The sequence below is a fragment of the Sander lucioperca genome, chromosome 22 (assembly GCF_008315115.2).
Source record: "Sander lucioperca isolate FBNREF2018 chromosome 22, SLUC_FBN_1.2, whole genome shotgun sequence".
NCBI classification, from domain to species: domain Eukaryota; kingdom Metazoa; phylum Chordata; class Actinopteri; order Perciformes; family Percidae; genus Sander; species Sander lucioperca.
In genome coordinates, this window is record NC_050194.1 from 10,869,976 (window position 1) to 10,886,527 (window position 16,552).

Below are 16,552 nucleotides of genomic sequence, written 5' to 3' on the forward strand. Positions count from 1 at the left end.
TTAAATGTTTTGGCAATTAAAATTTCGACATAGACTGTAGTTAGACAATAAAACTGTAAAATTGTAAAATGCTGCCCTCTCATGTTCACATGCAAAGACTGCAGAGTGATTGTTTTTGCAGTACTTCATGCAGAAGTAGGAAGCAATCACTTCTATCAAAGGTAGAAGTATTAAGATCTTTTACTTTAAAAAAAAAAGCAGCATACCACAATATGCAAATACTCAATTACAAGTAAAAGTGCAAACGTATTATGAAAAGTAAAATGTGATATTTGCAGAATGGCTATTTTCAGGGTGCTAAATAATATACTTGGATTATGAATATACAGTAGATACAATTATTGTTGCAGTTGGTGAAAGTGGGGCTGATTTTAATTATTTTATATACTGTGGGTAGTTTAATCTATAAAATGCAACATATTTTATTTCATCTATCACTGATTTTTGCAATTGCTCTCAAGTATTTAAGATCTCATTCTTTTCTACACCAAGTTTAATAAGAATTAAAAGAGAGAATCCTATCCTTGAACTTAGGGGAAAAAAAAGATCTAACACTGCTGCATTAAAATTAACAGAAAGGTAATCATATACCAGCGGCAATAAATATATAACAATAAAGTGGGTAGGGGCTTTGTTTTGTTGTTCACAACTCAGTTCTACAGTTTGTTGGTAGCCTATAGGAAACTCTGATACATTATTAAAAAAAGTGAAAAATTAATTATTTTACTTTAAAGTAGGAGGTGCTTGTACTTTACTTGAGTATTTCTGTTTCTGCTTTATGCTTCTACTCCACAGAGGAAACCATTATACTTTACTATATTTATTTGACAACTTTAGTTACCAGTTAGGCTACTACAGATAATAAATTAGCTGTACCTCGACCAGCTGCAACATTACAGTTCTTCTTACATATCTATGCATCACTAATAACCAGTGATATAAAACATAATTATACACCGGTAACTAACTATATTGGGGGCTATTCTACTGCATTGTATCTTACAACAAATACTATTATTACATTGTTGTATTTAAACTTTTACTTAGGAAAAGGATGTTAATATTTCTTTTCATCACTGTGTTTAACATACTAGATGCCCACCTCGGAGTTGTTTTGTTACCGGACACTGGTTGTTTTTCTTGAACTCAGTGGCATATTCCTGTTGTGACCGGTTGTGACCAGTTGTGACCAGTAGATGGCAGGGTTTGACCGTCCTGCTCTGACCGGATATGACTTGTAGAGATCTCGGAGGTGCAGCTTCCAAACTGTGGGCGTTTTTTTTTTTTTTTTCCCTCAATCTCTCTCTCCAGAGTTTTTTTTCCTGGGTGTTGCCTGCCTGAACTACAACTTTGGAGTTTCACCGGGTGTTGCTGAGAAGAAGAGACAAGTCTTTTCATTTCTGTAAAGTCAACCCTTTTCAACTTTTTTGGACAGCTCACTTAGCTAGTTTACGTTGTACTATTTACGCGTAACCGGTGTGGTTTTATTTTAGCCGCTGTTAGCTAGCTAGCTAAGCTAACTGAGCTCGAGCTACTGTAACGTTGGCTGGGTTGCTAGCGAGAGGTGTCCGATGCAGGCCATTAAGTGTGTGGTGGTGGGGGACGGGTAAGTGAAACCATCTTTTTATCCGTACTTTGACAACTAAAATGTCCCAATGTTACTCATACGTGAACGGTTAAAAGCTAACATAGTGGTTTCCGTTGACCCAGTTACCAACAGTTGTCTAGAGGCAAACAAGCCTCACATAACATGCCAAATTGAGCGACAGCTGTTGTTATGCCTGTTCTCCGGTCCAGCTGGGTCAGACAGATTTATCTACATGCTCCGCTTAGGTGTGACTGAATGGGTCACAGGCAGCATGTCTTGTATTAGACATGACGCAGGCTGCAGCAGCTAACTCGCCTCGTCCTGTATAGAAGTTCTTGGATTGTTCGCTAATAAATTGATATCAAATGTGTTCTATAACGTTAGACTTTGTGTGTTTTGTCATTAACCATACAGCCTCCTAAAGGTCTTGGAACAAGTTATTCTTTTTAGCCTACCCCAACCTAAAATGACCCAATGGTTTTTATCAGTAGCTTAAATTTACTCAATAATCCAAAGAATGCAGTCCATTAGGCAAGCTATATAAAATAGAGCAAATCGAGCATTTAAAGCCGGCAAATGTTTTGGTATTTTAAATATATAAATTAAAAAAACAAAGCAGCATTTTTTTTAAAGTAGCGCATTAGCCGCAAAACTAACTGAGGAATAAAAATGTGTTTATAAAATTGTCTTCATATATGGAAGTTCATAAAGGCAATGAGCTATTGTCTGGATTTGGTTGACATTAAACCATACTTTAAACATTGTACTACATTAAGCCCACTTATTTTTTTATTACTGGTTGCCATTTTTTAAGACACGCTTGTTATCATTTCTTCTATCATCAGGTAGTAGTTCCCAGTATTAAAGGCAGACAGATATTAGCGCTCTTTGGGATTTATACCTGATCACATTTAGTTAAGTCTGTAAACCATTTTTCAGCTCAGCTATGGGCATTGTCACAAGTTTGTATTGTACATCCCTACCCCTAGTCCCTCTATTACAGCGGACAGAGCATTTAAAGTTGTAGGTCAATCTATTGATTGTTAGTCTAGGACGTTGTTTTCTTAAGCCAAAGCTTAGAACTGGCAAAGTCATACTTGAAAGCTATCGTGCCTGATAACAGAATAATAGTTAATAATTGTTCAAATTATTTGTTTAAGACGTAGTGGTGTAAATAAAAATTTGCCTTCTATTCTGAGGTGTTATTCTTAGCACATCCTGTATCTGTTAAAAGGTAGATATATTTATTTGATGATAGTAAAAGTAAATACAAGACTGCAAACTCCCAGTCCTGACATGCAATTAAAAAAAAGGAAGAAAACCCCCCTAAAATCCTAATTCTAATGTTAACAGCTATTAGTGTGAGGTAACACATGTTAAATAGGGCAAGTTAAACAATACTACAGATACACACTATAAAACTAACTTGCTCTTACCTTCATTTCACAGAAGAATATACTGTGATTATTAAAACTGAGAAGAAATCATACAAATAAATCATTGTATGTTTTGTCGATCTTTTCTCCTCTCCTTTCTAATCCCAGAGCTGTGGGTAAAACATGCCTGCTCATCAGCTACACTACCAATGCCTTTCCTGGAGAGTACATCCCCACAGTGTAAGACACACACACACACACACACACACACACACACACACACACCAGCTGTGATATGAAGACTGTCAGCACTGTATTGTACATTTAGATAGGATATAACTTAATTTATCCCAGAGGGGAAGTTTTGAAACCCATTATGCTTATTTGAAACCAAATCTCCACCTCCCTTCCTACAGCTTTGACAACTACTCTGCCAATGTGATGGTTGATGGGAAACCAGTGAACCTGGGCCTGTGGGATACAGCAGGACAGGAGGACTACGACAGACTCAGGCCTCTGTCCTACCCGCAGACGGTGTGTGTGTATATGCATTCATCCCACTTGTCTCTGCCGTGCACAGACTAGTATTAGCCAGACAATGTTCACATGAACACTTGTTTTCACTCTGCCAGCATTGATTTGGAGTTATTCACTGGCCTGTAATGCTTAAGACAGTCTTTGCACTCCGCAGAGTAGAGCCTTGTATCCATAGTACCTATACACTGTCTGAAGAAGTGAAAGGGAGCTCTTGTTTGCGTTCTTTGTCCTGACAACAAACTGGCCTCTGTGCCAAAGACTCACAGGGAGCTGAAAGTGGGAGTCAGTGTGTATTTAACCAACAGAGTCCAGATCTGTCTAGTTTTGTGGACCCTCGTGTCTGAACATCTTGGGGTCTATTAAGTCAATGTTGTGTGCTATCTGTTTATCTTCAGCATCATAGTTAACGTTAAGGGATACATCCCAGTTGTAACAGAAACATCTCCTTAGTGCTGATTACATTTTTAATGTTGTACTGATGTTTATTCTCCCCCCCCAGGATGTGTTCCTGATTTGCTTTTCACTCGTCAGTCCAGCCTCCTTTGAAAATGTCCGAGCCAAAGTAAGGACAACTTGCTTTTTATTTCTGCTGTTTGTCACATCTGTCAGTAATGGTAATATTAGGTTAAGTGTTTTCCATGACATGTCACGCTCAGATCTGCAGTAGCAGTGGCAGCAGAAACGGTCCTGTCCTGTTAGTAGTGTCCTGTACACTGTCCTGTGACTCCCATGACTGTCCCGGGACAGTCAGACACTGTCCTGTACACTGTCCTGTGACTGTCCTGGCACAGTCATGGGAGTCACAGGACAGTGTACAGGACACTACTAACAGGACAGGACAGTTTTTGCTGCCACTGCTTCTCCAGATCTGCTTGGGTGGTAGAATAAGAGAGCCATATCTGGGAATACAGCCATTACACATTTTACCTTTTTTACCACAGCTCTAAAACTAACAGAGATAGAAAACTTGATTTGAAATGCTTGAGTTAAAAAATCATCAATCTGAAATCTTTCCTCCCCTCACAACTACTCAGAACAGAAAAAATGGGGAATGTTATAACATTATGCACAAGACAACCAAGATGTTGTGTTTGGTGTAATGATACAGCCAATAAAAACATGTCTTTCGTACTGTCCGTCTGCATCCCGCGGCCTCTGACTATGACTCTCTCCTGCCCTCAGTGGTACCCTGAGGTGAGACACCACTGCCCCAACACACCCATCATCCTGGTGGGCACCAAGCTGGACCTGAGAGACGACAAGGACACTATCGAAAAACTCAAGGAGAAGAAACTCTCCCCCATCATCTACCCTCAGGGCTTGGCCATGGCTAAAGAAATAAGTCAGTTTTCACACAACACACACACTGATAAAAATGTTTAAATACTCTTAATGTCTGTTAAGGTTGTGAATTGAAAGACCCTTTTTAAGCAGTAGTGTTTCTGGTAGTTTGCCAAAACAGGAGAGGACCCCATTTCACAGTACAACAGCATGCAAATTGAATTAAGTTCCTAGACTTGGTGCATATTTTTCAACTCAAATCTATTACAGTCTGTATGCAGATCCTTAATCCTTAGATACTTTGAAGAAGTGTTAGATTTAAAATCACTAAAATATCCTAAATAGCAACATGTCTAATTTGTTTACTATTATTATAAATGTAAGTTCTATATTGATTAAATGTAAAATTAGATGGTGACGTTTACGCTATACTTAACATTAGGGCTGCAACTAACGATTATTTTCATCGTCGATTAATCTGTTGATTTTTTTTCTTGATTAATCGATTAGTTGTTTGGTCTCTAAAATGTCAGAAAATTGTGAAAAATGTTGATCAGTGTTTCCCAAAAGCCCAAGAGGACGTCCTCAAATGTCTTGTTTTGTCCATAACTCAAAGATATTCAATATAGAAATAATAGAATAGAAAATACTCACATTTAAGAAGCTGGAATCAAAGAATTTTTACTTTTGTCTTAAAAAATAACTTAAACCGACTAATCTATTATCAAAATAGTTGGTGATTAATTTAAGAGTTGACAACTAATCGATTAATCTTTGCAGCTCTACTTAACACCCTGCAATGTTTACTTTCCAGAGTTGAAGGCAAATGCCGTTAATTGTGTAATTTTAGGAGAACCTGGGAATGGGACCAATTATCCTACATTTTATTTCCTTCTATTGTATTACAGTACATTTTAATTTCAGTAGTTGCATTTGACAGATCCTGTTCTCTGGGACTGACAGTCTAGAGCAGTGTAGCTGTGTAGTCTAGAGCAGTGGTTCTCAAGCTTTTTTCAATCATCTATCCCCTTTGAACAGTTTTTTAAGCCATGTACCCCCTAACCAGCGCAAATAATATTTGGTAGAAAAAAATTATATATAGTCTATATAAAGAGGACCAATACAGCGATGTCAGCGATAGATTTATTAAACAGCCTTGTACGTGTGTCACGTACCCCCTGCAGTCCTCCAAAGTACCCCTAGGGGTACACGTACCCCCATTTGAGAAACACTGGTCTAGAGTGTGGAAAGATTTTGTACAGTCGGTTAACTTGATAGAAAACACCTGCTACTCATCTTACTCAACAGTCCCTCCAGAAAAACATGATTATGCGATCGCATAATTCAATGCATAATCAGCCAAAGTCTGCATATTTATGCGGGGGCAGCATTTTTTCAAATACGCCGCACTTTTGCTGCATAAATTGCCGATTTCGGCGCAAAAAATGTGGGGCTTGCATGATTTCATAATCCCCGCATTTTCGTTGCAAAAAAGTCACATATATCTTAGCAGAAAGTTGAAAAATGTTGCGTTTACTTCACACAAGAGCAGCCATTTTCCCCTGTTGCCATGGGAACGTAATTACGCGACGTGAACATCATCGAAAAGCTGCAAACCCCGCGATGAAGCCATGATGAAACCGCAATTTTTGCAAGTTCCCACAATTTCATTGCATAAAATTGCATAAATATCCCGCATATTCCATCGCATTTTTTTAAGAAAACGTGCCGCATAATCAAGGATTTTTGCCTGCAACAATCACAAAAAACTCTGACTGACTCAAGCTTTAAAATATGTATGTATGTATGATTGCGACATGGAAACAAAATCAAACTGGTTTTCTGACTTGTTCCTCTGCTTTTTCTGCTTTCTTGCTCTCCTCTGCCCACCAGGTTCAGTGAAGTATCTGGAGTGCTCGGCTTTGACGCAGCGCGGCCTTAAGACGGTGTTTGACGAAGCCATCAGGGCGGTCCTGTGCCCCCCACCCATCAAGAAGAGGAAGAGGAAGTGCAGAATATTGTAATGGAGAATCACAGGGAGTAGAAAATACAGTTGCAGTCAGAACTCGGCCTACTCAGAGGGAAGCTTACATTGAAGCTCTGGTAGATCAGACTTCAGTCTGAAAGAACTTCACAGATTTAAGGTTTGAAGGTTTTCGGACAGGTTTTCTGTCTGATCTGGTTTCTGTTTGCTTACATCTGTTTAGTCCTTTCAGATTGACAGGAATGAAGTGACTTTGCTAAGGCCTTGAGCAATGTGAGGGTGGGGGATTTGATTTGGGATCTAAGGTTGATTAAGGAGAAAGAGGGAGGATTTTACAAACAACAACATCAATGTCACTTTTCTCAGACATTGTTAAGAAACACTACTTGAATGTGATTTTTTTTTTTTTTTTTTTTTTTAAATCATGAAATTACCATAGGTTGCTCTGCACTCTTTCTCCTACACACTAAGAGATTCCTGTTGCCTTGATGACATTTTACTTTAAGAAAAAAAAGTTTTAGTAAGTTTTAAAGTAATTTCTCCTTTTTGTCCATTTTAAGTTTCTTGTCAGCTGTGGTTGATGGACCGTTTTGTTTACATGTGTCATCTGACTAGACTGAGGTGTTGCCAAAATCCAGTCAACGGTCATCACTTTGTAGTCACTCCATGAACACTAAAAATGTATCTTTTTAATTTAGTTTTAAGATACCATCATGCGAAAACAGTTTAACCCTTAAATGACTTAGAACAGTTGTTTTAGCAGCTGCTAAGATCAGTAATAATTACTATACAATTAACGAGCATTTAAAACAGTCTAAATATTTAACAGGGAATTATCTCGTTTTGTTCCTAAAAGCTTTCTAGAAGAATGCCCTCTTCTCGCTGCGTGTTAAGTGAACACAGTATTTTATGACTAACGGCCGGGCATGTGAAGGTGCAGTGCAGCCAGTGTTGTTGTGCTGGTTCATTCTTTATCTGTAAAGGTTATATATCATTATTATCTCTTATTTTGACCACATCTATTACTGTGTTTTATGAAGTCTGCGAGCCAGTGTATTTGCACTCGAAGATTGTAACTGATTTGAATGTCTTTGTTGGGCGATATGACCAGTAACTATTCAGCAAATGCATTTTATTTTGAAATGAGCAATGATCAAATTGCACGGGGAACCGCTGTAAATCTAGATTCATTGTATCAGTGTTTCAATGGCGCAGTGGAAATGCACACTTGGTTTTACTTAATTGCTAAATGTGGTTTCATTTTCACATAGTAATATGCAGATTCTTTTTTTTTTATTTTTTATTAAAGCAAATAAATTCATTCAAAATGCTCTGTTGTATTTGTATATTCTGTCCACACACTGCAGTGCAGGGAAACAATACAAGTAAGACTGCAAGTAATGTAATTTAGTTTTAATTAGAGAAAATTGTCCACAATTTCCAGAGCCCAATGACATGTCTTTTAAAGTCTAAAATTCAAAGAAAATTGATTTTAAAAACAGAGAAAAGGAGCAAATCCTCACTTTTGAGAAACTGTAACCACAAAATGCTTGGCATTTTTAGCCATGCTAGCGACATATCTCTTAAGATGGTAATGTCGGTCGGTCCACCACATCCTCTAGCATCACCCAGGTCAACATACAGAGGCTTGCAAAAGTATTCATACCCCTTGAACTTTACCACATTTTGTCATGTCAAAACCACAAATGTAAATGTATTTCATTGGGATTTTATGTGATAAACCAACACAAAGCAGCGCATAATTGTTTAGTGGAAGGAAAATTATACATGCTTTTCAAATGTCTTTACAAATAAAAAACTGAAAAGTAGGGCGTGCAAAACTACTCAGCCCCCTTAGATACCCCTAAATAAAATCCAGTGCAACCAATTGCCTTCAGAAGTCACCTTATTAGTAAATAGAGTCCATCTGTGTGTAATCTAATCTCAGTATGAATACAGCTGTTCTGTGAAGGCCTCAGAGGTTTGTTAGAGTTTTGGGGTATGTCTCTACCAGCTTTGCACACTTTGCAATGAAGGTCTGAGACCGAAATGTATTTTTCTAAATAAATTATTGCTTGCGTAATGGTCAGTGTGCGGGACTTTTCTCTCAACTTTTTGATCTGCTATTTCTGATCACATCCTACGCACCTGCCCGACAAAAGAGGAGTGTAAAAAAGTTTTCTTACGTTGTATTCAGTTTTTTATTTGTAAAAAAAAGATTGAAAACCATGTATCATTTTCCTTCCACTTCACAATTATGCGCCACTTTGTGTTGGTCTATCACATAAAATCCCAATAAAATACATTTACGTTTGTGGTTGTAACATGACAAAATGTGGAAAAGTTCAAGGGGTATGAATACTTTTGCAAGCCCATGTATGACTCTGTCCAGATAACCATCCAACAAAAAGGGTGCTGCAGTGCAGACATGTTGGGAGAAGGAAAAGCCACAAAAAGGAAGTTTTTTTGCTGGACAGGAGTGCAAAAGGGAGTGTATGATAAAGAGCTTTGATCAACTGTGTTTTGGGAGTTAGATAATGTGTGTAGATATGGAATTAAGTTTAAGCACAATAATAAGACCACAGATTTATGCAGTGAATATTATAGTTATAGGCACAGTCTTTACTTCACGGTTGGCTGGTTTTTGCTTTCCATTGGTCAAATACCAGCTGAGCAGAAACTGCATCTTCGACTCCCATTCCTGTTATTGTAAAAAAAAAAAAAAAAAAAGTTAATGTACTAATTGATTATTTTTTTAGTACTTTCCACACAATATGGACTAGGCATACATCGAGTAGGGCTTACCAAGGGATTTGAACACAGTTGTCTTCTCTCTGTGGGCAGTTTTTGTCCCATTAATAACATCTCCAAGCTCTGCAAACACCTCAGCCTTAAACAGATCCACAATCATATGTTATTCCATGCATTCTGCAAAGGGAGCCAATAACACACACACTTCAGCTTTTGTTATTGAGGCAGTTAGAAAGCACAATGACCCCAGAGAGGATGACGTCACCGGACTCGGCCATTGCTCCCTCCCTGCTGTCAGCGTACACCACTGCCTCCTTCATCAACACGTCGTCCAGCTCCCGCCAGTCTGGCCTGCAAGCCCCCACCGCTGCTCAGCAACAGGAGAGAAACACAGTGGGGAAAAATATACTCAATCTAAAAATCTCACCTTTTTCCTAGTTTGTGTGTTAACTATTTTTTCTCTCACCTGCCACGTGGGCTCCTGGTTTGACCCACTGACCAAAGAGCACTGGCTCTGTACATCTGGTTACCGTCACTATGGCGTCTGCTCCCCTCACTGCCTCCTGCACTGAGACACATACCGTCACCGGACCGCTGACAGAGCGGCAAAACCTCTCCGCTTTCTGTCTTGTGCGGCTCCACACACGCACCTGTGGTGAAGACCCAGAGGAAGTGTGTCAGTTTATGAAAGACCAAACATAAGTATATTAAACAATCACAAAACTAATTCAGAATCCGCTTTAATGGCCAAGTTTTGTGAATTCTGAATGTGTGAACACATACAAGGAATTTGACTCCAGCTTTTTGTTGCTCTCTAGGTACACAGAAATAGACTAACAGGCTAAAAGCAATGATAACACTTAGCTTATACTGTATATCTGAGGTAGGGGGATATAACAATATACAGTGTATATTTAACAGATGTTTACATGTTTAAATTATGTGTTGATTTTAGTAATGGATGAGTTGTTAATGTTGTTAATGAACAAATGGAATGGATTTATAGCTAGAAATGTTGTTGCCTTGTTTCCAGTCTTTATGCTAAGCTAAGCGGCTGCTGGCAGTAGCTCCATATTTAGCATACGGACATGAGAGTGATATATCAATCTTCTCATCTAACTCTGGGCAAGAAAGCCAATATGTGTATTTGCCAAAATTATATAACTGTCTATTGGCTACCTTTAAGGTAAATTGTGCAAAAGTAGGAGTTAATAAAGTAGGAAAGTTTATGGTTTTTGTGTTGATTTCTTGGACAATCTTTTTGTGTTGTCCCACTTTGTCAAACCCATGAAAATAAAGTGAGACACCATGTCTTAGCACCCAAATTAAATGATGTGCATAGATCATTTAGGTTCCTAACAATGAGATGTTGTGTAGGGAAACAGGGAGTCACAAACATGAGAATAGTCACCCACTTGTGCTGATAAATGCAGGCTTCTGCTTCTGTTCAGACTTGTTATTCATACATTTACAAGATCTCGTTGTAATTGTACCTCTTTAAATGAAAACATGTCTGTGAAGGCATTGTAATGACTCAAGGCCTGTTTGCCAGTACCCAAGATGGCCAACACCTCTGCTTCAGGACGCATCAGCAGCTGTGTGACAAAAACACACCAGGACAGACCCATGAGTGTCAAACAGTCTTCTAATACATCCATGGTGTCAAACTTAGAACATCATTGTTAGATTATAGAACAGGCGTGAATAGATGTTGGACAAATGGAAGTATACCTTAGCAGAGATGGCCGAGACTGCAGCTGTCCTCATGCCTGTGATGAGCTCTCCATCCATGACCTGCAAGTTGGAAACATGGGACCTTTGTTTAGAGTGGTTGTTTTTATGCAGAGTAGTCTTGATGCAGAGTAACTAATGCAGTTTCTTTGTGTGGCAGAGCCATTTGTGCATGTATTAGTTTTCCTCACAGCCTTTACATTCCCATACTCTGGATCCAGCAGCACCAGTGTGGCCTGCGTAGCTGGCAAAGAAGAACCATCCTCTCTTTTGTAGAAACACACAAACTTTGTGCACAGGACTCCATCGTTCTCCATGTATGTAGGCATCAATCCCAAGAAGCTGTAAAAGTAGAAGAGTGTCAGCCAGCAATAGCTACAGTTTGTTAATGTTTCACTAATTATGACACACGAAGTACAGTACAGGCCTACCCGTGGTGTTTCTGCAGGGTCAGCGTGGTGCGAACAGGCTGGATCACCTCTGTGCTGTCTCGTCTGGAGAATTTGCCCAAAGCTTCCTCCAGACGGGGGACCAGCTCTCTGTAATGCAACAGACCCTCCACGTCCTGGTCCCATATAACAACAGGAGGCCCGGCCATGTTGTTCCCAATTCTCTTCTGTCCTGCCTCGGAGTCTGGCTATCACCAGACCAAGTTCAATCTTTTAAGACTGAATCGCAGGCAGATCGGGCTGGGCTGGGTTTACCCAGTCTATCGGAGCGGCGTGAGTTGGTCCAAAGTTCAAGCCGCTGACCGTGTATCAATGTTGCATTCAAGAGCCGCAGCGAGGCTCCCACGCATCTGAAACTAAAAAACTCAGGGCTCGAATTACGTGGACGGTGGGAGCCAGTGGGAGAGGATGAGCTCCCATGAAAGCAGTAAAATCATACACCTGTGGGGGGTCTCTAAAAAATCATCAGCGCCATTATTTAAGTCACAAATTAAGCACTTTTCCGAAACACACGGAGCTCTGAAGCAGACCTGTGCGTCGCTTAGTGTCCACTCTCGCTGTAAAAACAGAGATGAGCAGCGCGCCTTCCGTCCGTAGTCTGCTTCAGCTTCAGGTTTATAAAGGACGCGCTCTGCTGTCGACATGCTGCGGCAGAAGTGTCCCGTTTGTGCTCCGTGTATTAGTTTCGGGTTTCCACCTCCGATGTAGAGTAACGTACAGCCACTTCCCTAAACTTTCTCTCATTCAGAGACCAGAGTCTCAAACGGGGCTCTGAGTCTGTCAGAAGGTCTGAGATCTACCGTATCAGCAGAGCAATCACGTAATGCACAGCAGGCTATGGTGCAGGTGGATTATTTTCTGAAATATAGTGACTTTATTCTTGTAATAGCCTATTATCACTTTATTTGTCTCAAAATATCACGACTCCTCCAAATCACAGAGAGCACAGATGGGATATATTTTGAATGTGCACAAAGTTTTGAACATGAGCAGTAGGCCTAATCTTGCTCAAACACATCTGAAATATTACAGTCCAAGGGTTTATTAATCCATTAAAATGAATTCATGTATCATTGAGGTGAATAATTGTCATATGCACATTTAAGGAGGTTACTTCCTCAACAAAAGACGCAAAAGAGGAGGGAGGAGTAAATGATGCCTCTAGAGGCTACATGTGTGCTGACTCAGATATAATTAGAAAAGTCGATCTACAGGAGAATAAATAGCAATACAAAATGCCTGACAGACTTTTGTAATATATTCCATTATGTTTTTATATTTGGATTGTAATCTATGTTTCCCTTTACATAAAGATATTTCCAGCATACATTGATTCAGAAAAAGGTAAATGGTGCATAAAAATTCACCTGAATGCAGGAAATGAAATGTTTAATGCTCAAAATTTGCTGCTCATAGACTAGTTTTTTTTTTTTTTTAAAGAGACCCCCACAAAGATGAAATCATAATTCGAACCCTGCTAAAACTAAAAGTAAACTAAAAAGATTTCGCCTGGTTAAAAGAATTGGCTCTTTGTGTTCCATAGACCTAATCTAGATTACTGTGCACATAAGTACAATTTTGAGGTACTTCCATTGTCTGCTACTTTGAACTTCCACTCCACCATTGTACTTTTCTGCTATTGTAGATTTTACAAAAAAACATTCGAACACATCATAGACGTTAAACCAGTAGTTTCCAACATTTTTGCTTGTGGCCCCTTACAAAAAAAACCCCGTGTCCGTGTCCACAATCTTTCAGATGTCTATAGTCACAAGCAATATGAAATATGTCTGTATTATGAAACGATTTCATACCCCATAATCATCTCACAACCCCCCAGTTTTATTTGTAAATCTTGGGGTCGATTGGAGGTGGCTCAAGCCCAAACTGGGCTTGATCTGCCTAACTGTTTATAAAGTAGTTAGAACTTACCGGTACTCCAACTCAGCAGTTCTAATATAACAGCCAAATGCTGCTTATGCATTGATGATACTGAAAATGTTCTGTAAATTTGCTTGAATGGGATTTTAAATGAAGAACATTTACTTGCAATGGAACTTTTTCAAATCTACCAAACTTAGTGAGAAGATCAGAGTAATCCCCCCACCACCACTAATGTAGGCATATGCTGTTAGTAATGATGTAGCATTTTAATAGCTGGTCAAGTGTATAAAGTATTTTGACATAAATGTGGTCCCAAATTATTTTTTTTAAATTAAAGGGTAACAATTAGACCTAGCATTATTTTTTCAGTAATATGTAAATAACGGATGAAGGCGACAGGTAAGCAATGTGACACTGAAACATTTTACCTAAGGAGCTGCATCTCTTTACACAATACAGTAAATGTTTGGTATCAGTTTGTTAGCCTGAGGTACATGGCGTCAACACCTCCAGGTAAAGTTAGATGCCAGTTGTGGTCAGGTTGGTTCAGTGGGTAGAGCAGGCGCACATATACTGAGGTGTATGCCCCGATGCAGAGGTCCAAGGTTTGAATCCAACCTGTGATGATTTTCTGCATGCCTTCCCCCTCTTTCTCCCCTCTAACCTAGCTGTCCTATTAAAATAGGACGGAAAAGGCGGAAAAAGGCCCCCAAAAAAATGAGATGCCAGTTGCAATGAAAATATGCAAGCTATCTCTGCAGCACATCACCCTACCTCAGGCTGAAATTTATAATTCTCCCCAAATTGATCAATTCTAATATGAATTAAGTGACTCTGGGTGCTTCTGATAACATTAAAAGGTTAACTACACAAATCGGAATGAAAACATGAAACATTGAAAAGAACTAAACAGATTTACATAAAAAAATGATTTAATTATGAATCAGACGATGCCTTGGCAAACTGATACACTGAAGTGGACACACTGTCCTAAGTAAAAAAAAACAAAAAAAAACTTCTCTTGTGATGCATAACTGTTTTTTATCAAACAGAAATATGGAACAGGAATATGTGTTCCTCTTTTTTCAAGAAGACTGTCATAACAGGGCAACAAAAATCAGACGAGCAGTCTCTCAATAGCCAACTGAACAGACTGAATCTGCGGTTTGAGCTGAGACCCCTCCTTTATGGTGACTGAGGTAGCGATGACGGGGCGCGACACCCCACAGGCCCGGCCCAGGGCCTGCTTGGAGCGGACAAACACGTACGGGACGTTCTTGTCTTCACAAAGCAGTGGCAGATGCAGGATGATCTCCAGTGGTTCAGCATCAGCAGCCATCACAATAAACTCAGAGATGCCTCTGTTCAGGGTTTTGGTGGCTGGGGAACAAGTAGATCACAGTTAGCTCACTGCATTTACCTGCTGGTTTTAGAACTGATTCTGAGACTTTTCTATTGAGTATTTGTTAAGTCTTAAAAAACTTGTGCAAAATGGCCATCACAGCTTCCCAGAGCCTAAGATCGTTAAATTGCTTGCTTTATTCAACCAACAGTTCAAAACACATTTCATTTGTTACATCATATTATTGAAAAAAACAAAACAAGTCCTCACTTGAGAAGCTGCACCAGCAAATATTTGGCCTTTCCGCTTGAAAATTGACTAAAAGATTAATCAAATCATAGAAGTTGGTGATTACATTTTCTTTTGATCAACTAATTGCTTAATTGACTAATGCTTGTAGCTGTACAATAATACTTTATTTGTTAAAGACCTAGAGTAGTTACTTTCCCAGGTACGTTAACTAACGTTACACATTTGAGACGCTTTTAAGAAATCTCAGCTGTTTGTTAGCCTGAAAAAAAGGCTATAGAGGGCTGATAGAGGTGGACAATAAAGTTACATTTTAGTCCCAAATGTTAGTATTCCTTACCTTCGTTAGCCCCTTTCCTGAGCTGTTTGTAGTTTGAGGCTTGCTGCACCAGGTCCAGGATGGTTTTGGATAGCGTGGCGTCGGCCAGCGGGTAGGCCTTTGGGTTCACTTGTGCTTCAGTCTGGCCATGGTACATAAAACAAAATAAAACCCCATTAACCACGGGAAAGCAGTATCAAGTGAACAAACACGAGGATGTTAGGAGTTAAAGAATAGTTCGCTCTGCAGCCTAACGTTAGCTAGTTACTTTAGCATACGTTAGCTAGTCTGTTAGCTTGTTAGTTCAGCCACAACACTCACCATTGTAAATGTTTTTTTCTTGTATCCTGGCCCTCTCGGCGAAATGCTTCACTGAGGAGTATTTTCTTTCACCTGGGTTAGAAAGGACAACAAGACGCGAGATATATGTTTTCTGTAAGTAATATTTTTGTGGCGCTACGAACTCTGTAAGCTCTACTACATGCAACCAGTCGGTCCAAACGTTCACCGCACGTGTGGAGTACCGCACATGCGCACTGGCTACACCAGCTAAAAAACGACAGGAAATGGTTTTTTTTTGCTCTTTGTTATTAAAGGTGCTTATTTGAATTGATAATTTCGATCACATTTCAAGCTGTCTAAACCTAATGATCATTAGAAGTAGCTTATTTTATAACTTTAGTAGGTATTTCACTTTGCAATTTTACCGTCTTCTTCTGTATTCATAACTTTGGGCCCATGTGATTAATTGTTACTCAATATTTTACTATTTACTCTTTTGAATATTTGTACACTATGTATTTTTTTCTGATATATTTACTCCAAGTACTTTTTGATATTTGCTTTTGTGTGTGTCATTTGACATTACAATGCTGTTCAGTCTTCTCTTATTTATTTTATTTCCCCAATAGAAACAAAACAATCCAATATGATTGGAAACATCTTGCTACAAACTCTTTGTATAACGCCAAGACAAATGCGGTAGTTTCCGACTGTGTAGTGGCGAAATATTCATATAATTCTTGCATTTTTTGATCAACGTTTACTGTCACACGCTATTC

General features: G+C 39.1%; 3 protein-coding genes across 3 annotated transcripts; 1 reads left to right on the forward strand and 2 right to left on the reverse strand.

The window, feature by feature from the left end:
* The first annotated feature begins 1,271 nt into the window (after positions 1–1,271).
* On the forward strand, positions 1,272–8,097 carry LOC116044236 (ras-related C3 botulinum toxin substrate 1). Its single transcript, XM_031291268.2, has 6 exons — positions 1,272–1,606; positions 3,133–3,204; positions 3,381–3,498; positions 4,001–4,063; positions 4,684–4,843; positions 6,676–8,097. The coding sequence occupies exons 1-6, from the start codon at positions 1,572–1,574 to the stop codon at positions 6,804–6,806; spliced, it is 579 nt and encodes a 192-aa protein (XP_031147128.1). The 5' UTR covers positions 1,272–1,571; the 3' UTR covers positions 6,807–8,097.
* Positions 8,098–8,958: 861 nt separating this feature from the next.
* Positions 8,959–12,061, reverse strand: crym (crystallin, mu). Its single transcript, XM_031291265.2, has 8 exons — positions 11,680–12,061; positions 11,440–11,590; positions 11,249–11,311; positions 11,011–11,112; positions 9,984–10,167; positions 9,763–9,884; positions 9,572–9,656; positions 8,959–9,467 (listed from the first exon to the last, which is right to left on the reverse strand). Exons 1-8 carry the CDS (start codon positions 11,844–11,846, stop codon positions 9,394–9,396), a joined length of 948 nt encoding a protein of 315 aa, XP_031147125.1. The 5' UTR covers positions 11,847–12,061; the 3' UTR covers positions 8,959–9,393.
* Positions 12,062–14,495: 2,434 nt separating this feature from the next.
* Positions 14,496–16,079, reverse strand: snu13b (SNU13 homolog, small nuclear ribonucleoprotein b (U4/U6.U5)). The gene is made up of 3 exons (XM_031291283.2): positions 15,813–16,079; positions 15,513–15,633; positions 14,496–14,961 (listed from the first exon to the last, which is right to left on the reverse strand). The coding sequence occupies exons 1-3, from the start codon at positions 15,813–15,815 to the stop codon at positions 14,699–14,701; spliced, it is 387 nt and encodes a 128-aa protein (XP_031147143.1). The 5' UTR covers positions 15,816–16,079; the 3' UTR covers positions 14,496–14,698.
* Positions 16,080–16,552: the final 473 nt, after the last annotated feature.